Source organism: Sapajus apella, unplaced genomic scaffold (assembly GCF_009761245.1).
Source record: "Sapajus apella isolate SASKATOON/1434 unplaced genomic scaffold, GSC_monkey_1.0 scaffold119, whole genome shotgun sequence".
Classification (NCBI taxonomy): domain Eukaryota; kingdom Metazoa; phylum Chordata; class Mammalia; order Primates; family Cebidae; genus Sapajus; species Sapajus apella.
Window position 1 is genome coordinate 3,214,931 of NW_022437059.1, and position 23,963 is coordinate 3,238,893.

The 23,963-nt window shown below is 37.4% G+C and overlaps 2 protein-coding genes across 2 annotated transcripts; one reads left to right on the forward strand and one right to left on the reverse strand.

Annotated features, from left to right (window-relative positions):
- Positions 1-2,874: 2,874 nt before the first annotated feature.
- Positions 2,875-8,407, reverse strand: LOC116538404 (olfactory receptor 10J5). The gene has a single exon (XM_032260785.1). It carries the CDS (start codon positions 6,038-6,040, stop codon positions 5,114-5,116), a length of 927 nt encoding a protein of 308 aa, XP_032116676.1. The 5' UTR covers positions 6,041-8,407; the 3' UTR covers positions 2,875-5,113.
- Positions 8,408-19,880: 11,473 nt separating this feature from the next.
- Positions 19,881-21,013, forward strand: LOC116538407 (serum amyloid P-component-like). The gene is made up of 2 exons (XM_032260788.1): positions 19,881-20,070; positions 20,243-21,013. Exons 1-2 carry the CDS (start codon positions 20,007-20,009, stop codon positions 20,848-20,850), a joined length of 672 nt encoding a protein of 223 aa, XP_032116679.1. The 5' UTR covers positions 19,881-20,006; the 3' UTR covers positions 20,851-21,013.
- The last annotated feature ends 2,950 nt before the right edge of the window (positions 21,014-23,963 follow it).

Sequence of the window (23,963 nt, forward strand, 5' to 3'; positions counted from 1 at the left end):
CAGCAGATTGTATCACCTTCTCTTTTACAGTGATCTAAGGAGCCTTTTCACTCACAACCCAAAACCCCATAGCTTAGCCCTCTGTCTGGTCTAATATCCTCTGGGAAAAAAAAGTGTCCCTACTGCTGCGCACATTCTGGAGCTAAGCACAAACACCATCACAAATAATTTCTTCTTCATGTGATACAGTCTGAAGAGGATGTGGAAAGTACTGATATTTCATAAGTAATGCTATGGAGTCAGTATCATCTGGTGAAAAAATTCACTCAACTGCTGATTCTGGAAATATTATTCTCTACAGTCTTAGCTTTAACAGTTTAAGTTTAACCAGGTTCCTTTCTATTCTCAAGTTTAAAACCTTCCTATTATAAACCAATAAAGGTGTATCAGTGTCTACCTAGCATAATTTACATTTGATAGGTACTCAACACATTTCTTATGGAAACAGATATCTCCTTGGTACAACCACATTTTGCTTATTTTCTAAAAAATATTTTTGGCATTTAAAAATAAAAGATATATATCTATCATTATTATTGCAATTTTATGACTAAAGTCACAGTGGTTCTTACTTAGAGATTATTGCTCCTTCCTCTTCTCAATACATCAGAATTCCTTCCACTATTGTCATGAGAATTTGGAATTGTGGTAAAAATTTGGAGGTCAATCACAGTAGATTCCTAGGAAAATATTTTAAAACTCTCAAAATTCAACAGTAAAAAAACAAACAATCTAATTGAAAATACACAAAAACAACACACTAACTGTGGAATATTGATCAGCAATAAAAATGAATGAACTATTGATGTATGCAACAACTTGAATGGCTCTTACTTAAGAGTTTATTTTTCTTCATCTAGCTTTTTAAGATGGAAAGACAGATCACTGATTTTATCCCATTCCTCTAATCTTATATAAAAACACAGTGCTATGATTTCTCCCTAAGCTCTACTTTGACAGCATCATGCTTTGTCTTCAAGTTAAATGACCTTTTCTTCTGTAAGTTCTAGTCTGCTCTTAATCTTACTGGTGAAATTTTTATTGCAGATATTTTCTTTGATTTCTAGAAGTTACATTTGGTTCTTTTTCAGCACTCATCCCTCCCCTCATTACATCCATATTTTCTCTTAATCTTGAACAAGTTTGTACTGTTTGTAATTGTTTTGGCATCTCTGTCTGCTAACTCCATCATCTCTTTAATTCTGTCTCTATTTTTTTTTTGACTGACTTTTCTTCTAACTATAGGTGACATACTTCTGCTTCTTCATATATCTGGCAGTTTTTTAGTAAATGTTGGAGATTTTTAATTTTATGTGTGGAGAGCTGCATTTTTTCCATATTTATTTTTAAAGAGTATTGAACTGCATTCTGTTAGGTATTTAAATTACTTGTAAATAAGCTTGGTCCTATTGAACTTTCTTCCTAAGTTTGATATGGCATTTCTCACCGCCCTTTACTTCAGTGTTAGAGTTGTCCTACTGCCAAGGTGTGGCCTTATTGAGATCTCAGTCGAGGGCCCACAGGATTCGGTGAACCATCTCTATTCTAGCTGGTTACAACATCCCCCAGGCAAGTGTAAATTTAATAATCTCTGTTTATCCTGTATTTTCCCACAATTGTTCTCTGCCAGCCTTACAGCAGCTGGCCCAGTGTACACATAGTTTAGTATTCCGTTGAAGACATAGGGGGTACGTATGCAAATTTCTGGAACTCTTATTTTGTGCAGCTTCCTATTTTCCATGCTCTGCCTCATAATTTCCAGTTATATTGCCAGTGTGATCCACCTGGCAGGTTTCTTTAGTATAGGTTGACTTCACCAACACCAAATTCCTGCAACATGGTCAGCTTCACCAACATCCAGCTCCTGCAGTATACAGTAATTAATAGCACCAAGTTTCCCTCAGCATCCCTCTTTGCATGGTGGAGTGCCTCTAGCAAGACATATTCTTCTGAATAGTTTTCCCCAGGCTGGTCTCAAACTCCAGGGCTCAAGAGATCCACCACTTGCACCCCCCAAAGTGCTGGGATTACAGACATGAGCCACTATGCCAGCCTGTGCCCTCTGTAATACAGTCTGGGTATAAGTCTTTCTATAGGTAGGGTTGCCTCTTCCTTGGGAACATGTCAGCTTTTTAATGTTTATCTTTATTAATTTTTCCTTAATGCACACATGAAGTTTCCGGATAAAAGATGATTTCTTGATAAAAGATGATTTCTTACCATGTTCACTGTACAATCAATAGCCTAAATGACCTGCAGTATTAGTCTCTCCACTCCCAAAATCCTATATTATAAGACCCAAACAGAAAAAAAAAAAACATTTGATGCACAAGTGGCAGAATTACTCTCCAACAGAGAGAACATGACAAGCTGTATCTATCAAAAAACACACCTGAGAAAATCCTTAGACAAGACTTCATACTCAATAGGTGTTTACACATTCAGTCATGCAAAGGTATATTAAGCACTTACTTTTCGGCAGACTAGTATTCAACAGGGCAATGGGCATACAGGTGAATAAAACACCTGCCCAACTAACACTTTTGGCTTTTTCAGGTTTGTGTGTCTCTGTCAGACTCTTCTCTTTCCCGTATCAACTTTCTTCATCTCTTGCAGACACCAGTTGACCCAATGCCACAAAAAGTTAATTAAATATCACCTCTCTATGAATGTTTTCTGACCTTCTAAATAGATTCCTTTTCTGAACATCACCGCTGACCCCAAACAACAATCCTGTGCATGTGCCTTTAGCAAGTTTTTGTTTCTTGTTATTTTTTCTGCCTTCCCACTAGACTGTGAATAACATAAAACAGAATCCCTGTATTACTCATTATTACAGTCCCAGAGATAGTTAATTGCTTGACACATGGTGCATTAAAAAGGTACATAGATTTAATAAGTAAGTGATATTATGAGCATAGCATTTTTCTGGTGAATAAAATGGCTTAACAAAAAACATATTAAAAGAATGAAAGTATTTGAAATGTACAAAAGAAGAAAAATAAAGGAGTATGGGTACAGTGAGACATTGGGGAGTAATTAAGATGATAATAACAACAAAAAAACAATTGAGATAGTGAAAATAACTGCCACATTAGCTATCAATATAAGCATTTTGCATAGACAATAAAAGCAGCAATAAAATGACTCACTCTTTCTAATTCATCCTCCAGGAGGGATCTGTGATCAAATAGACCTACCCATTCTTATACTATTGCACTTTGCCTGTAGATGCTCCTTTCTCTAGTGAGTCTAAATCCATGCAAAGTATGTAAAACAACTAACACTAGTGGGGATTTATTCATCCATGAAGTGTTGGAGGAGCAGCAACGATTTGGAAACACTTAGGGAATACAGGAAGGGATGGAGGAAGACAGGAAAACTTTCAATAAAGACCACGCTTGCCCTCTGATATCCCCTATAACCCATTATTCCTCAACCTCCAAGCTGAGAATCACCCATACCTTCCATATTCTCTAACTAGTATAAGAATAGCAATGCCCGTATAGGCAAAACTGGACCAGGCCAAAGAACCCTTCTTCAAGAAGATGTAAGGATACTGTGGAAGTAAATGATCTATGAAGAAAGAAAGTTGGATCTGGTCTCATATGTCTGCTTGGATTTGAGGGAAGAAATACTTATGCCAGAGTAAATTCTTTAAGAATACGATGAAAAAGTCACATTAACACTTACATTAAAAATGTGGTGGATAATTTCGAAAAAGTTTAAAAACCCTCTGACACCCACCAAGGCATCCCCTAAAAACTATGAACCCCAGGTTTAGACACCTTTTGAGAAGGATATGTGGCTGGCCAGTAGGGAGACCCTGCTATCAGCTATGATGTTATCCGAGTGGGACAGCCAAATCAAGGGGACACTGTGGAGTGACCCTTCACCTCCAGTTTGTGATCTCCTCACAGAAGGATCTGTAGAAAAAAGAGAAGTTCACAGGTCACCTAGAAGATACTTAACCCTATTTCTGTGGTCAGGAACAGAAAAATAAAACTGGGAAGTAAGAGATAGGAACTGACTTGAGGATGGAAAAACAATAGATGTCCTGAGTGTGTGAAAGCAGATGTTTCCATACCTGTGTCTCTTAGGAAGTATCTTCCAGCTCTGTCTCAGGGTAAAGATAAACTCTGGTGGGAAGAGTCATAAAACAAAATATTCCCACAATGTTTCCCATGGACAATATACAATAATGTAGCATAGTTATGCTTATTTTACAAACACATATCTGGAGAAGCATGAAGTTTGCACAGTTTGCCAAGAGAATGGAAGTTAATGGTATTTACCTTGGACTCTAGAATTAGTACAACCAATATCTAAGACAACTTCAATGTCATCGAAGCTACTACATATAAATTAAAAATCTAAAAAGCTACCATAGGTTGAAAACAGATGAGTCTTTATGAAAAGTGCATCTGGATAAAAACATAGTTTTAGAGAAAAGCCACCAGTATGTCTTCTTTCTGCTTATCCCCAGGGAACAGCAGAGATTTCTGCCTTGATTGCACAGATGGAAAAGAATACACTTAGAAATGAACTCTATTTGAGGAGCAAATATAGCTGGATAATAAAAGAAGAGACTTTTTTCAAAACTGTTCATTTTTCAATCAGTAAGAATTAAGATATCATCATAAAATGACTATCACCTGGAATATTATTTGACTCCTGAGAATGAAAGCTTCCTTTTTTATATAAGCAGAGAGAAATAAAAGTTGGTGTCTCTGAAGCTTATTTTCCTAAAATCCCTGCCACCTATGTTCCCACTGCCTATTCTCCACTTCCCTTAACCAGACTAGGTCAAAGATTTGACTGTCAGAGAGTTGAAGTAAAATGCAAGCCAAAAAGCTTTCAAAACTGAAATCTTCAACCACAGAAACAAGTAGTCTTAATCCAGCTTGGAGTGATTCTTGTATCTGGTAACAAAATTCACCAGAGCAGAAATCCTGCTTTCTGCCATCTCTAGAACATAAAAAAGAAAAGCATTTCTAATTCTCTGACAGTATTCTCAACAAATATTACATTTGACGAATGTGTGTATTGTGGCATGTTTGCAAGTAGACACACTCACTGGGCTAACAGTCTCTTGATGAAATTATCCAATCTGTTAAATATTTCTGCCCACAATTCTGCATAGGGCATCCTTGAACTCCTTGTTTCTCAGACTGTAAACAACAGGGTTGAGAAGGGGAGTGATGATGGTATATGTCATGGAAAGAAGAAGGTCTTTTTCTAATGAACTTTCTGACTTGGGCTTGAGGTAGGCAATGGAGGCACAGCCATAGTGGACAATGACCACAGTGAGGTGGGAGGCACAGGTGGCGAAGGTCTTCTTCCAGCCCTCGGATGAGGCAATTTTAAGGATGGAAGAGATGATGAGGACATAGGAGATAAATATTAGGCCTATGGGCATGAAAATCACAAATGAACTTACACCATAATTGATTATCTCATTGATAGTGGTATCAGTGCAAGAAAGTTTCATGACTGGGTAAATATCACAAAAGAAGTGGTCCACTACTATGCCACAGAAGGGCAAATTGAACATGGCTGTCACATGGAGAACTGCCATAGCCAGACCAGTGCCAAAGGACCCACACACCAGCTGGGCATACAGTCCCTTGCTCATGATGACAGTGTACCTCAGGGGCCTGCAGATGGCTACATAGCGGTCATAACCCATTGCAGTAAGCAGGAAGCAATTATTAGTGGCCAAGATAACAAAAAAGAACATTTGGGTTGCACAGCCTGCCAAGGAGATAGGCTGGTTATGAAAAATGAGGCTGGAAAGCATTCGTGGCACAATGACCAGTGTGTACACCGTCTCTGAACTGGCCAGCATGCTTAGGAAGAAATACATAGGAGTGTGGAGATGATGGTCAATGTGGATGATAGTCACAGTGATGATGTTACCAGCCAGAGTTAAAATGTAGACAGTTAGGAAAACCACAAAGAGGGTTATCTGATGCTTTCCAAAGCTAGAGAATCCCAAGAAGACGAATTCTGTCACTTCTGTGAAGTTCTTTCTCTGCATTCTGCTATATCAGTGTCTGAAAGCAATAAATGGAGTCAACAAGGAGTAAATTCTCAGCAGCAATTGGACTTTAAAACAAAGAACACTGATAATTGTACTGAGATTGGATTGAATTCCCTTCTTTTTAATCAGAATGCTCATGCAGGGTCCTCTCACATGAAGAGAGAAGCCTACTTGTGCCTCTTTGGGGCTTTATACGTATGAACATTGTTACTGTAGAGCAAACTACTTCCTGTGCATGGAGAGGACTTCTGCCTGTATGCTCACCTCACAGGTATTAGAGTGATGTTAGGAAGGGAAAAGGACAGCAAGGAGAAAGCCATGCTCTATATTTCAACCGATAGCAATACCCAGTCTTTAAACCCTCTTAACAAGGAGGACTCTGGTGAAGTGCCTGTCAAGAAAACCATAAAGATGAAAGTCTTGTGAAAAAAAATAATATAGTAGTTCGAAATATTTGAAGATGGAAAATTTTGTGAAGTGGCCACTGGGTTTCATAACAAGGTCACTGAGGAGCTTTTACACAGCATTTCAGTTGAATTATGAATATAGAAACTTGATTTTGGAGAGGTGATGTGGTCCAAATATGTTATTATACTCTCAAAACAGAACAACTGCAACATGACTTCTGCCGTTATCTCTCCACTAAAATTGATGACTCAAGCCCTACCAAAGAAATCTTTTTTTTTCTTTTTTTCTTTTTTGCTGATTCCAGTAGGCCTTTTGAGTGAAGTCAGGAAGACAGAGCTGTGACAAAAAACATTGTGTAGTTGCCACTGTCATCATAAAGGACTGGACAACTTGAGGTATAGGAATGACTCCAGAGATGAGAGAGAAATCTGCAGCTATCTGAAGCCCAACTAGCTTATCTATTTTTTAAAAGATGGTGAACAGACAATTCTGAGAAGCAGAGGCACTTGTCCCTTTTGTCAAAAAGCAAGCATATATAAAATGTATGGAGAGCATACAACCGGTCCTGTGGTTCTCTTTAGTGACCATCTTATTGTTCTCCCTTTATTTTCAGAAGTATTAAAGCAGCCTTTCTCTCCCACTCCCCATTTTTCCCTGCAGGTTGGCTTTGGCATGTTCATGCCCATGAGATTGTTTGCTCAAATGTCACCAAATAATTCTCCATTGCTAAAGCCACTGGACTTTGCTTTTTCTTCTTTTTCTCATCTTTGTCTGCTTTGACACTTCAAACTCCTACCTCATGGAAACATTCTCTGACCTTGGTTTCCATGACACCACACTGCTTTTCTCTCTTCTCTGCACTTATTTCATTACCTTCCATGAATCTCCTCTTTCTCCCTCTACCATAATTATGTATGCTCTTCTCTGGTCGATCCTTGGCCCTTGTGTGTGTGTTTTTTTTGCATTCTTCCTCTCAAATTTTTCTGTTATCATTTCTATGATGATTGCTCTCAAATCTCTATTTTCATCACCAGTCTTTTTCCCAAGCCTCCATTTACCTCTCTCTTGACTTCTCTATTAATGTATCTTGCAATCATAATAAATTTCATATTTTTGAAAGTAAACTAAACATTAACCCTTTTTATATTCATAAAAAGCTCTCCATTTCAATTTTTCTGTCTTTTTTAATGAGCTTGTCATTATTCCTGTCAATTAATGGGTCAACATTTTAGAGCCATCTCTATTTTGACATCACATTCAGTGGCCTTTTTCTTTAAAGTTATGTCTTCTGTTTGTATAATTTCTGAATTCACAATGACCCACTCAAGACCAGGGTACCAAATTATCTAGCCAGAACAATAAAACATATTCCCATTCTAAAATGTATATGCATCTGCAGAAGACCAAGAATGCTAAAACAATTTTAGGAAAGGAACACAAAGTTGAAAAACTTACACTACTTCATTTGAAGACTACGGTAATCAAGATAGTATGCTATCGATGCAAGTGCAGGTAGCAGAATAAAATGGAGAGTCCAAAAGTGGACTCACATATATACGGCCACTGATTTCTGATAATGTGCTAAGGTATCTCAGTGACAGTCTTTTCAACAAATGTTGCTAGATCACATAAATGTCTGTATGGGAAAAATAAGCCTCAAACCTTAGATCATGTCATACACACACAAAAAATATTTAGAATGAATCATAGATATGTATATAAAAGATAAAGCTATACAAATTCCAGACAAAAAATAAGGAATAAAATCTTCAATACCTTGAAATGAGCAAAGATTTCTTAGATATAAAACAAAAAGCATAATCCATAAAAGAACAAAATCACATACTTTATCAAAATCAAAAGCTTCTAATCTTCAAAAGATATCATTAGAAAAATGAAAATGCTTAGGCAGTCACAATGGCTCACATCTGTAATCCCAGCACTTTGGGAGGGCGAGAAAAGCTAATCACTTGAGGCCATGAGTTTGACACCAGGCTGGTCAACATGGCAAAATCTTGTCTCCACTAAAAATACAAAAATTAGCCTGGTATGGTGGCACACACCTGTAATCCCAGCTACTCGGGAGGCTGAGGCACGAAAATTGCTTGAGCTTGGGAGGCAGAGGTTGTGGTGAGCCAAGATCGTACCACCACACTTCAGCCTGGGTGACAGAGTGAGACCATCTCAAAAAAAGGGGGGGAGGAAACAAAGAAAAGATAAATGAAAAGGAAAACCACAAGCTAGGAGGAAATATTTACAACACATATGTCTAAAATTGTAACCAGCATATATAAAGGATCCTTATAACTCAATAATAAGACACATTTTTCATGGACAAAATGTTTGAACAGACATTTCACAAAATAAGATATATAAATGTTCAGGATACATGGGAAAGAATGCTCAACATCATTAGCCATTAAAAAATTTGTAAAATAAAACCACAACGAGATACCACAATACACCCATTTGAATGGCTAATATTTAAAAGCCTAACAACAAATAATTTTGGAAAGGAAGTAAAGGAATTGAAACTTAAACATTGCTGATGGAAATGTAAAATAGAATCACCAAGTGGGAGAACAATTTGGCAGTTTTTTAGAAAGTTAAATATGTACTTACTCCATAACTCAGTAATTTTTTTCTACATGTTGACACAATAGGAATGAAAATATTTGTTCACACAGAGACAGGTATTCGTGAATGGCCCTATTAGCTTTCTTCCTAATTGTAAAAAAACTGCAAATAACCCAAAAATCCAAGTTATAATGAATCCATATAATACAACACTGCTCAGCAATAAGAGAAACAAATTTCTAATACAAACAGCAACATGGCTGAATCTTTAAAACAGTATCCTGAATCAACTTGACACAAAAGAGTTAATACTGTATAATTCTATTTATATGATACTCTAGAAATACAAACCTAATTTATACTGACAAAAAAAGTGGTTGCCAGAATTGCTGGGGAATTGACTGAAAAAGAACACAAGGAACTTATTGGGGTAAAAGAAATGTTATTAATTGTGAGGGTGATAATACAGGGTGTATAAATTTGTCAAAACTCACCAAAACATATATCAAAAATTGGTAGACTTTGTTATGTTATATTTTAATTGTATTGCATTGTATTATATTATGTCATGTAATATATCATACTGTATTATACTTCATCAAAGTTGATTCATTTGGACACAAATAAGATTTTAACCCTATGAATCTGTCTCTGCTAGACTTATCATCCTTTAGGTGGTTTTTATGATGAAAAAAAAAAATTTGGAATTGGCTGGGACTTGAGAAATCTGGAAGCTGATCTGGAGTCTGTCAATGTCAAAACATGTGGTCTGGGGCAAATATGTCTCCACGGCCTCAAATGCAAAATAAGGAGCTTAAACAAGATTGTCTCTAAGTTCTAATATACTAATCATATATCACTTCTCTGGTCTGGTAAGCACATCTCTGCTGGGCTGATAAGGCACTGCCCTATCAGACTGTTCTTACATAGCCAATCTGCCATCTTCACTATCTCCTCCACTGTAAAAAGCACCCTTCCCAGGACCTAGGAATATTCCAATACCCATTGTCAAAGCCATGCCTGTGTTCATATTTTTCTTCTTGCCTGGGCTGTTCTCCACTCCCTGTTGCTCACCCAGATTTCAAGTCCTCTGTGCCTGGAAGCACATCCCCATCATTACCAATACATTCTCAACATAAAACCCCCAATGAAATTACATTCTTATTCTTAGCTTAAATACAGAATTTTTAAAAAACTAAACTAGAATAGATTTATTTTTAATGTTTTAAAATTGTTTCTTAGGAGTATTTTAAGACTCAGCTCATTGCCTGGCATCTTCATGAAATCATCTCACACAACACTGTTTCTCACTTCTCTTTCTTTCATAAAGCCTATACCCAATGATGTACTGAAGGCAGCTTACACCAGCTCACCAGAGAATATTGCTAACATTCTTTCTCCGCTCCATATTCTGTAGTATCACGTGGGGAGATTAAAATCTGCTATAGAGAAATAGCATTAACTCAGAAATGGACAACCAGTATCAGGACTATTTTTTTTTTTCCTGGAGAACTGAATGTTAAACATCTACCAACATACCACTGCCTTCATCCTTATACCATATACTGTGGCCCAGTCCATGTTATTTTGCATTGTTGTCTATTATCTCCCATGTGTCAATCTTATTTCCCAAATTAGATTGCAAACACTTTGAAAGAATGTGCCAGGACTTCTAAATCTTCTCAATCCTTCACACAATTTACTCAGATAATCCTTCAATATGTACTAGGTGATTGAAGAGTATGAAGAATCTAGAATTCTTATCGCACTGTAATCGGAGCTCAATTTACCAAGGAGACAGAGTTACCTACCCATGAAAATAGTGGGACTCAAACAATAAGGGATGCTTTTGTGTAGCATCTTGGAGTAAATCTCAGTGTTTTTCTTCTCAATCCTTCTTTGTACTTTTCCACATGACTCAGAATGAGATGACAGTGAAAACCTAGAGCAACCGTGGGAAGAGAAAAAAAAATGTTGCATGGGAGAGAGGGCGTCAGTTGTAACTTAGTGACCAGTGATGTTGGAGCCTAGGAGGGATGAGTTCTGAGTTGTCAATAGGTGTCAGGTCTTATTAGTTGACATTACCACCTCCTTATCTCTGCTAGTTGGTGAATGTGTCCACCATCCAGATTGAGAGATTAGACTAAGGCATAGTATTAACAAAGTATCCCTATGCACCAACATTTCCACTATTCCTGGATCCTTTCTTTTATTATTATTGTGTAGATTTTAATATGATTAATTCTTGAATCAATCCTCAGCTCTACCACCTAACTAACTATGAAGCCTCGAGCTACTTGTTTAGCCTCGCCAACCTTCATTCTCATCTGTAAATGGGGCAACAAAAGTACTGACCTCAGAGTAATAGTGTCAGGATTCAATTACGTAATTCATTCAAAGCTCTTAGCGCAAGGTAGATGCTCAACAGTTGGTATCTCTTAAAATTATCCTTGGTATTGCTCTGTAATAGGAAGAAGGTATTCAAGAATTTTTTAAAAGTCAAAAAAAAAAAAAAAAAGAGAGAAGAAACCAGTATGAGACAATAAAAGATGAGAGTGTGAAAAAGAGAGAGAGAGAGACGGATGTGTAGATCATCCTCTTGGGAAAATAAGAGCACTGGAACAGACTGATGGCAGCAAATGTTTTCGTCATGAAGATGATATGCCAAATAAAAAAGAAAAGAGGGTATAGAAAAGTCTGAAGATGTAATAAGATAGAAAGAAGCTGTTATATAATTTGTTGATACCTATGAAAAAGTATGTGTCATTTATTTAAATCTGAATGAACCTGTGAGAGAAAATGAAAGAATTTAAAATCTTTAATTTATCTCCTGAAAATTGATGTTTCATGTAGATAACTACTAAAGAAAACAAACAAACAAAACTCTATAACTTCTTCTCCAGATACCTTGAAACACAAGCAAATTCTAAAATGCCAGGGAGGGATAAAGTGACCTCTTGAAACATCTGTGATTATAACAGCTATCTGAAGAATCCAAAGGAAGAAAAATCCTTGTTCATAAGATGAATGTGAGAGAGGCTCTGTAAAGCTGTGCTTTTAGAACTTGAGCCCAGTGGCATATATGTGATGTTTGCCACCCAGAATTCTAGATCCTAGCCCAGGATGGGTGCAGGAACAAGTAGGACTGGAGACTGCCTGAGCTGAGAAGGACACAAAGGTATCCCCAGCACCTCTTAAATCTGGTCTGACATTATCTATAAAAAATAAACAAACAAGCAGAAAAACTGGTTCTTTTTCAAAGATATATAATCTTACAATTACTTAGTTCCCTAAATAGATTGTAGCTTAGAGAAAGAATGGCATGTGACATCCTCATAGGTCTCCCAGGCTCTGAAAGCTATGTCTATAGGAGGAGAAAAAGAAGCTCATATAAACTCAGAGATCAGAAAGAAAATCTCAAAGGAAAAGCCACGTTGTCTACACCTCCTCTTCTGGGTCTCTTTTTCTCAGTACGTTCTGAGTATCTCAAGGGAAGCAATAAAGTTAGACTCCAGACAGATACCTAGGGGACTTATTAAAAATGGGAATTTTTAATTTTCCCAGTAGTTGGTACTTTGAGATTTCTGGAGCCATTCTGTTAGATGGTTTATATTCCCTTATTTTTGACTACATTGAGGGAGATGTCATAGATATGGTGCAAGAATTTTTGTCCTTAAAAGATGGTGGACTCCTATTCAACAGAGTATTAGAAGTTCTGGCCATGGGAATTGGGCAAAAGAAAGATGTTCAAACAGGAAAAGAGGAAATCAGACTGTCTCTGTTTGCAGACGACTTGATCCTATATCTAGAATCCCCCAATTTCTCAACCCAAAAGCTACTTAAGTTGATAAGCAACTTCAGCAAAGTCTCAGGATAGAAAATTAATGTGCAAATTCCTATACACACAACAATAGACAAGCAGAAAGACAAATCATGAATGAACTCCCATTTACAATTGCTGCAAAGAGAATAAAATACCTAGGAATAGAGCTAACAAGGGAAGTGAAGGGCCTCTTCAAGGATAACTATAAACCTCTATTCAATGAAATCAGAGAGAACACAAACAAATGGAAAAACATTCTTCCAATAGGAAGAATCAATATCATGAAAATGGCCATACTGCCCTAAGTAATTTATAGATTCAATTCTACCCCCATTAAACGACCATTGACATTCTTCACAGAATTAGAAAAAACTACTTTAAAATTCATATGGAACCAAAAAAGAGCTCGTATTACCAAGACAATCCTAAGCAAAAAGAACAAACCTGGAGACAACACACTACCTGACTTCAAACTGTACTGCAAGGCTACAGAAAACCGAACAGCATGGTACTGGTACAAAAGCAGACACATAAACCAATGGAACAGAATAGAGATTTCAGAAATAAGACCGCACATCTATAACCATCTGGTCTTCAACAAACCTGACAAAAACAGGCAATGGGGAAGGGATTCCCTATTTAATAAATGGTTCTGGGAAAACTGGCTAACCATATGCAGAAAATTGAAACTAGACTCCTTCCTTACACCTTATACAAAAATTAACTCAAGATGGATTAAAGACTTAAATATGAACCCAAAGCTATTAAAAAAAAAAAAAAAACCTAGAAGAAAAGTTAGGCAATAACATTCAGGACATAGTCACAGACAAACATTTTATGACAAAAGCATCAAAAGCAATTGCAACAAAAGCAAAAATTGACAAATTAAATCTAATTAAACTAAAGAGATTCTGCACAGCAAAAGAAATTATCATCAGAGTAAATAGACAACCCACAGAACTGGAGAGCATTTTTGCAATCTCTCCATATGACAAAGGTCTAATATCCATAATCTACAAGAAACTTAAACAAATTTACAAGAAAAAGAAACTAACGATCTCATTAAAAAGTAGGTAAAGGATATGAACAGACACTTCTCAAAATGAGACATTTATGTGGTCAGCAAACATAATTTAAAAAGTTCAACATCACTGATCATTAGAGAAATACACATCAAAACCACAGTGAGATACCATCTCACACCAATCAGAATGGTGATTATTAAAAAGTTAAGAAACAGCAGAACCTGGTTAGGCTGTGGATAAATAGAAAAGCTTTTACACTGATGGTGGGAATGTAAATTAGTTCAATTATTGTAGAAGATGGTGTGGTGACTCCTCAAAGACCTAGAACCAGAAATACCATTTGACCCAGCAATCCCATTACTGGATATATACCCAAAGGAATATAAATTATACCAAAGGAATATAAGCCAAATGAAAGAGATGTCCATTGCATGTATGTCATCGCAGCACTATTCACAATAGTAAAGACATGAAATCAGCCCAAATGCCTACCAATGATAGCCTGGATAAAGAAAATGTAGCACATATACACCACGGAATACTAGGTACCTATAAAAAGGAATGAGATCATATTCTTTACAGGGACATGGATGGAGCTGGAAGCCATTATGCTTAGCAAAGTAACACAGGAACAGAAAACCAAACACTGCATGTTCTCACTTATAAGTGGGAGCTGAACAATGAAAACACATGGACGCAGGGAGGGGAACAACTCAAACTAGGGCCTGCTGTGGGGTGGGGGGAGGAAGAGCATCAGGATAAATAGCTAATGCATGTGGGTTTAATACCTAGGTGATGGGTTGATAGGTGCTGCAAACCACCATGGCATACATTTACCTATGTAACAAACTTGCACATCCTGCACATGTATCCTGGAAATTAAATTTAATTAAATATAATTAATTTAATTTTAATTAAATATTTTAAAAGATTGTGGATTAGTCTCTGTAGTGTTTCTAAGGCAGAGGGCACTATGTGAGTAGGTAAAATTGGTATTTTCCAAAGACATCAATTTGTTAACTGATTCCATTTCAGTAATAGAGATTTTCTTAGAAAATCATAGTCTGAGTATTAGCAGTTAGACTTTTCATGGAAGAATTTTCATGGAGTATGTCAAGTTCCCGGAATCCAGAGTTGCCTATTTTTGCATAATGCCAACTCCCCTGGCCTGATGCAAGTTCCTGTCTCCTGCATATAACTTAAAGTTCTTGTGAGACAATTGCAAATGATGTTTTAATTTTTCCATTTGACATCTATTTATTTTTGTCTTTACTACATGAAAGTTATGGAATAGTGTGAAGATTTGTAATTCATTTGTATTCCATAAGATCATTCCATAAGCTTAAGACTGTGCATTTTTTATTTAGCGCACATACACACCAGGATCATAATCAAGTTGTCATATCAACTATAGCACCTGCTTCCATCCAGTACAGTTAAATGTCCTTAAACCTCCACAGCATTTCAATAAAAGCCAGAATAATAAATTCTTGAGTTGCCCCCAAATCTTGTTCTCCCTCATGTTTTCAATCCAGTAACTCCTTAACTCAGTCTTTCCTCAAGTTTATAGTGACCTTGATATCTTGCATAAGCCTTAACACCTTAGAAGTTATCAGAAGCATATTCATAAATCCTTTAGTTAATCTTCAGTTATCTCCATGATCTCTGCCTTTCACCTGCCCTGTTTGTTTCAGCTCTTCTACCTGACAGAAGCAATGTCATCACAAATTCTTCCTCCCTCAACATTGTTAAAATTTTCAAACTTAAGAAAAAGTTGCAAGTATCATACAAGTAACTCCTACATAACCTGTTCCTAGATGCACCAATCATTTGCTTTTTGCCTCATTTGCCTCATCATTTCTATCTCTAAATTATATGAGAGTAAGTTAGAGTCATCATGCCCCTGAGTAATATTAAAGTATTACTCTTAAATACTTTAGATATTAAAGAGTAATACTAAAGTATTATTGTTAAATACTTTAGTGGGTGTTTCCTAGGAAAAAGGAAGTTCTCTTCTATAAGGTGAACAAATTACAGAGACACTAAATCAAGAACCACAGTCACACCTAAACACTAAGTGTCATAAAACATAAATTAAGACATAAAGTTGAGTTTTCTACATCACAATTCCAATGCATTTTCTTCTGATTTCTGCTGACCCTTTACTGCTTTCCTCCAAGGCCCTGAGGAAAACAATGACTTATCCCAGAAAAGAAAGAGTAGAATGATTAGAGCCCCCTCACCTCATATTTTCTTACCTCTTATTTCCTCTCCTCCTATCTGATCAAGAACACTGTTTCTGAAAAAGATAGTTTCCTCAGAGTGACTGATCACCCAATATGAATGTTCATTTAGAAACTGAAAATGCTTACCCTCATTTTTTTTCATGACCTAAAAAATTTCCCTTGCTTTCTCCTTGACCATGGCTCATGTATCTTCCCAGGCAAGATTGAGTGCTATTTTTTCTTGAAAATACAGTAACTCCTTTTTTAACCAGTAGACAGTAAGTTGCTAACACAAAGGTCATCACCCTCAAATAATTTAGTATTTCCTATAAACAAGGACATTCTCCTTTGTAACCACAAAGCAATCATCAAAATCAGAAAATTAACATTTATTAATTATTGCTACGTAATCCTCAGATTCCCAGTCAAAGTTTTTTCAGGTGTGTCAAATTCTTTATAACAAAAGAATCAAGCTCAAAATTCAAAGATTTTATTTATTGTTATTAACCTCCTTAAAACTAGAAAAGTTCCTCAGTCTTTCTCTACCTTTTATTACTTGGACACTTCCAACGATTACAGGCTGGTTATTTTGTTGAATGTGCCAAAATTCTTATTGTTCAGATATTTTCTTATGATTAGATTTATGTTATGAGTGTTTTTTGTTGTTGTTGTTGCATGCTGTCAAGAGGCATGTGATTCTGAATTATCCTATTTCTAATGATGTTTGTTTAATGACTTGATTAAGGTTACATAAATCAAGATTCTTTACTTTGAAGTCACTCTTTGTCTTTTTAAAATTAATAAATATTTTTCAGGGAGGCAGTTTGAAACTAAATATCCTGTTCATCAAACTTTTTAATAATTATTTAATGTATATCATTTTGGATCCATGGCTTATTATTTTATGATTTATAATTACCTTAATTACTTATATGAGTGTTCAAATTATTGCCAGCATGGTCAGTGAGATCTTTAAGCTAGCTTTGCTGTCCTTTTGACAGGTCTTCATTATCATCAATCATCAGGAAAGTGCAAAGCAAAACCAAAATCAGATATTACCTCACACCTGTTAGAATGACTATTAAAAAAAAAGCAAGTGTCACCAAGGATGTGAGAAAGTTAAAACCCTTGTACACTGTTGGTGGAAATGTAAAATGGTACAGTTGTGTTGAAAAATCGTAGGTTTGTTAAAAGGAAGTTTTTCAGATGTGATCCAGCAATACCACCTCTGGGTATATAACCAAAGAATCTAGATCAGCATCTCAAAGAGATATCTGCACTCAGTGTTCATTGCAGCATTATTCACAATAACCAAGACATGGACACAATTTAAAACCTGTAGTACATTATGCCAAGTATACTAAGGCTGTCATGATTTCACTTACATGAGGGATCTAAAATAATTAAAGTCACAGAAACAGGAAAATGATGGTTGCCAGTGACTGGGGAGAGAGAGAAATGGAGAGATGCTGTTTAGCAGGTACATCATTCCAGTTATACAATATGAATAAGCTCTAGAGAGCTGTGTATATCATTGTGCCTATAGTTAACAATACCATATTGTGCACTTAAAAATTTGTCAGAAGAGTAGATATTATGTTAAGTGTTCTCAGCATAATTTAAAAAAAAATCTTTAATCCATGGGAATATGTGTTGTAAAAGGTTTGACTCAGAGTAAGTATTTTCCTTTTACTTTAATTATCTTGTCACTTAAAAAAAATCTATACAGATTTGTATTACTGGTTATTTGATTCAACAAAATATTTACTGAGTCCATACAAAGTATAAAACAAAGTGCTAGGCGGTAGATGGAATGAAGAGGACAAACTACTTTAAGGATCTTCCTATCTCTAAGGGTGTTCAGATGGCACCCTGTTACATATATAAATGCCTATAACAGGAAGCAGAATATTATAATTACCAGGGAAATTTCATAATAACTACAATGATGGTGAAAATCTTTCTATGCACAAAGCACTGTGCTGAGTATTTAGTGTGTATTACTAGCTACTCAAATCCCATGAATGTGGGGATATTCCTGTTTCACACATGAGGAACTATAGGTTCAAAATGTTTAAATGCTTCTAACTGTCCACATTTATAAAATGAGAAAGCTAGATTTGAAATCCAGGTTTGTCTAATTCCAAAACCTTTGCACTTCATTACTATGGCATTCAGAAGATGAAAACATCCTAATTTATTAGATCAGGAGAGACGTCATGGAGATGGCATATGAAATAGACTTTTAAGAGGCATTGGAGTTTAAGAAGCAGAGATATGTCTGAAAGCTACTTCAGTTATAAAGAAGAGAATGGGTCAAAGTATTTAAAAGGAGAGACCCATGGCATGTAATATGATTTATAAGTAGATGAGTTTGACCACACAATAGGATTTGTGGAGGAAGCAAGGTCAGACCAATAGATTGGGAAAGAACTGTGAATGGCTCCAGATCCCAGGATAATGATTCTGCATTTCATTCAAGACACAAAAGGTAGCTTAAGCAAACTGCAACTATAAACCTCATTCAGACATTCAGAGAAATGACAAAGTGGGGAACTGCTTTGAGAAAGTGGCAATTAAGGTATGACCCACTCTGAAGATCAGAACAGGAGAAAAAAGATTATGGGTGGCAGTTACTGAATCGAGAAAATTCATCCAAGAATGTTGGGAGGAAAGATGAAGAAGAGTCAATGAAATGCTGACAAAATAATAATAATAAAGAAAAAGAGGAGTGGCCAGGAGTAGAGTAATCGCAGTAAGGTGTAGAGCAGATTAACAGAATTAAAGAAGCAGGATAAATGGAATAATAAATATCTGTGGTTAAGAAATTTCAGTTTGATATTTGAGGGGAAAACAGCAAGGCTGAGTTATTATAACAGCATTCATGACCATTTAACCACAAGAGAAATTGGGGGTCACTGTTAAAGCCCATCAAAAAAGAAAATAAAATCTTCATAATGCATGGCACACAATAGACATTCACAGAAAGTATGTTCAATGAATGCATGCATATATGCATGCATGAATGTTAAGAGAGCATCACCATATTTGGTTATTCAACTTTGCCTTAAATGGCTGGGGTCAGAAGATAACAAAATTGTTGGTCAACTGCTGACCTCTGTGAGAACAGTGAATGAGTATCTGGGAAGGCAAGTCGTACATGAAAAGGGAAAGGGAGAGAGGCAGGTGAGAGATGGTCAGAATAATTTCTCAGAAACTGGAGAGGATATCTCCAGTTTTCTGAATCTCCTTAACAAAGTGCTGGCATATTATACTAAATGAATAGGAGGAGGGTATAGATTTTCAGTGTTTATTCAGCAGAAAGCAGAATCCCAGAATGTTCTACAAACAGAAGACTACTTCACAGAACAAAAAAGAAAGAAGAGGCCTTGTTTCCACAGCCTGTTAGAGTCCCAAGCTTATGGAGACCCTCCACATGACTCAGGATCTCATGGAAGAACACAGGATCCTCAGACAGAGTGGAGAGTAGCATGACACTCTCTTGACATGACCAGCCCAGCCCCTCATCTCATCCATAACCCTGCAGCTCTGTAACCACTGTTCCCAGCAGCAAAATCTGGGTCACAGGACTTGGAGCTCTAGCGGTCACTTGTGTCTAATAAATAACTCCCATTGATTTTCCAGCCCGGGGTCTCACCACTCCTTCCCCATCAGCAGCTCTGATTGCTGACACAAAGGGGGCAGAGCTGGAAAATCACTCACACATTATTGGTGCTCTTCCTCACTTATCCTCACCCAAAGTGTATATAAACCCTGAATAGCCCGCAGCCTACGTTTGTGAATCTCTGCGTAACTAAGTTACAAGCTGGGTGGGCACAACCATTGTGCTACCTGTGACCCTCATCCTGGTCACTGCTACTGCTGTGACAGCCCAGACCAAAAGGATGGATAAACTGCTGTTTTGGGTGTCTGTCCTCACCAGCCTCTTGGAAGCCATTGCCCAAACAAGTAGGGAGGTCAGGGGTATATGACAATGTGGGGTAGGGTAGGTGGGGGTGGCAGGGGTAGATGGTAGGAAGAAAAGACAAGAGGTTGCCAAATATAAAATTGAATTTGTGATTCTTTTCCTGTTCACATTTCAGGTGAAGATTCTGATATCAATTTTTTTTTTCTCTTGCAGACATGATTGGGAAGGTCTTTATTTTTCCTAAAGAGTCGAATAGTGCTCACGTGAGCTTGACTACACAGCTGGAGAAACCTCTGCAGAACTTCACTGTATGTCTTCGTGCTTATACGGACCTCTCCCGTGGCTACAGCCTCTTCTCCTATAGCATCCAGACCCGGAGCGATGAGATAGTCATTTTTAAGTCTCAAATTGGAGAGTACAACCTTATCATTGGGGGTGACAAAGTTTTCTTCAAGGTCTATGAAAATTTCCCTGCCCCAGTGCACATCTGTGCTAGCTGGGAGTCCTCCTCAGGTATTGCTGAGTTCTGGGTCAATGGGAAGCCTTTGGTGAGGAAGGGGCTGAGGCAGGGTTACTCTGTGGGAGCTCACCCCAAGGTTGTTCTGGGGCAGAAACAGGATTCCTATAGAGGCAAGTTTGTTAAGCGCCAGTCCTTTGTGGGGGAGATTGGAGATGTGTACATGTGGGCCTCTGTGCTGTCCCCAGAAGAGATCTGGTTTGTGTATCAAGGTATCTACATGGAACCCAGTATTCTGGACTGGCAGGCACTGAACTATACAATGCAAGGTTATGTGGTCACCAAGCCCTTTAAATGGAGTTGAAAGTCAACTTCAATAGGACAAAGTTACTGGGAAGGAAATCACCAGCATGAAAGACCAGCTCTGAAGACAACTCTACTTCATGCCCTATGGCTATTTCTCTGTTTTCTTTGAATTTCCTATCTACTGAGCTGCTTAATTTACAATAAAAGTACAATGCCTCCTAGCATTTGTTCATTTTTTTTTTCATGGCCCAAAACATCTCTCATTTGGAAGTCATGTTTTTGAGTGTTGCCATTATTCAGAAAGTGGGGAAGAGCCAGGATATAATGAAAACAAAACTTGGAAAAAGAAGGAAAAAGTAAAAGGTTTACACTTGATTAGTAGTAGAAACTTTTAGACTTTTCATTTAATGGAGTTTATTATTGTTTTACTCACAACCAACAATTATTTACTCGCAATTATTTGTGTGGAATTTAATTGAAGAATGCCAAATTGGATTTCCAGGTCACAGCTAATAGAAATAGAAAGAACAGTCCTGGGATTGCTCTAGCCATGAAGAGCTCTTACTTCTTTCCTTATGACACAACCCTCGACCCCTTCCAGTAAAACACATGCATGTAAACCAGGGCAGCAGGACTATTGGGACCATGTGGGCCAAGGTGAATCTTCCTCATAGCCAGTAGCTCCAGGAGAACTGTGTATAATTAAAGATCATACAATGTCCCACAGTCATCAAGAAAATATGTTCTCAGCAGTACTCATGTCACCTTTGCTTAAAATCCCTTAAAGATTCCCAGGTACTTATATAATAGAGTTGTCATTTGAGACTGAAAAGGTTTTCTAAACGCTAAGGAAGAGCTGCTGCATGTATTTCTTACAAGTCCCATCAGCTTCCCCACCAACTAGTAAGAAAATGGCAAGTAGACCAGGATAGGCAGGTGTTTTGTTGGTATAAGAAATGTTTTACTTCCCTCTGCCATCTCCTGACCTAACCACATATTTTCTGTTTATAATACATGTATTAATCTGTTTTTGCCCTGCTTTAAAGATACTACCTGAGACTGGGTAATTTATAAAGAAAATAGATTTAATTGATTCACAGTTCCACATGGTTTGGGAGGCCTCAGGAAACTTACAATCATGGTGGGAGGTGAAAGGGAAGCAAGGCACGTCTTACATGGTGGTGAGAGAGAGTAAGCGAGCAAAGGGGAAGTGCTACACTGTAAAACCACCAGATCTCATAAGAACTCACTCATTGTCACAAGAACAGCATGGGAGAAATGGCCCCCTTATCCAATCACCTCCCACCAGGACCCTGCCTTGATATGTAGGAATTACAATTTGAGATGAGATTTGGGTGGGGACACAGAGCCAAATCATATCAATTTTTTAAAATAATTTTATATTTTTAATACTAGAAAGAACAAAAACACTATCCTACCTTTTCTATTTGATGAATATAATGGCCATAATCTTTTGCCAGCATTAATTTAATGCATTTTAGTTTTTCCTTTAAAACATCTCTCCCATGCAGCCTTCCATCCTAGGACTAAGCTTTGTGACATATTGTTCCCAGGTAGGCATAATTTAGTAAGACAAAAAAGTATTTAAGTGTGAGTGTGAGATTTCCACACGTGGGGAGGTGTGGGAAAGTCCACATGTTGGAAAGTCCACAAAACCCATTCTGGTGCAGCCACAAGCTGGTGGTGACTCTGTTAGCCAAGATCCCTGAGTGACAATTTACAGCAGAATACCCCGTGCACAGCATACAGTAGATATGTACTACATTATATCAGTAGTACATATGACAGTCCAGCTTCTATTTGCTGCTGAAACATAGCCCTGTTCAATCTAAGATACCTACTGAATGATGGATAAGGGAAAAAGATGGAAATAAATCACAGGACAATTTGTTTCTTCTGTCCCTTAAGAGTTGTGTGAAGGAAAAGGCAGACTGAAGAGAAAGAGAATCAGTTAGATTTGTGTGTCCTGATTCCTCCTCTCCGGGCTGCCTATGCTAATCCAGGAATCATCCCATCAAAGTGAATGTTCAACTCAGTTTGGGAGAGGGGCCTAGAAATACAGCTTAACTTGTGATCTCTGTTTCCAAATGGGGAATATGGTCCTTCAGAACCTGAGAGGAGCTCAGAGAGCAGGTGCTATGAAAGACAGTAGGGCTTCTATGAGACCCACATGAGAGAAAGCACACTCCCTTTTCTATATCCAGTCACTATCTTTGGGAAGTGTAGGGAAGAGCATGGAAATGGGAAACACTGATCAATTATTCCAGGAGACTACCATCTAAAGGGATGACTTAAATTATCACTCCAGACACCCCCACTGCCTTGCCTTCTGAGTAGTGGTTCATGAAGAAGATCAGAGAGCTACCATGTGAATAAAATATTCAGCTTCACCACACAGATAGTCCCATTGGGAACTTGTGGAAAGGAGACTCCTCTTCTGTAAAATATGGAGAAGTTCTGAGGCCTGGCTTATATAACTTTGATATCACATAACCACTTTATTCCTTCCTTCACTTGTCTAATAAACCAATATTTATTTCACATCTACTATGTGTCAGACCCTGTGCTATGCACAGGAGATACAGGACAGAGAAAAACAGATGGACTATCTACCCAGAGAGTTTTGCCACTGGAAGAAATTTCTCCAACTCAACAACTAACTAATGTTGTAAACACTGACTACTGAATGTTGACATTTCTCCAGCCTCCTGTTAATTCTATACCTTTTCTCCCAATCTCTTCTTCAGGAGGAGAAATAAACCTTTTTCAGAAGTGTTAATTCCCATTGATAATGTCTATAAGTTACAATAGCCAGTTAGTTGTGTTAATTGAATTGGATGTGGTAACCTTCCCCTGGTACCTTCTGTAACTGTCAGATACATTGGCAGTGGTAGCAAAGGAGAAAAACATCTCAACTTAGGGAACACTTGTGACATTCATAACCCACCAGGAAAAAAAATTTTTTTAAATCTTCACGGCATAGAGGCCCAGAAACATACCTGAAGAAAGAAACCAGAGTCAGAGATCATGATCATTTCTTTCTTTTTTTATTTTTTTTTTTTTTTTGAGACGGAGTTTCACTCACGTTACCCAGGCTGGAGTGCAATGGCGCGATCTCGGCTCACCGCAACCTCCGCCTCCTGGGTTCAG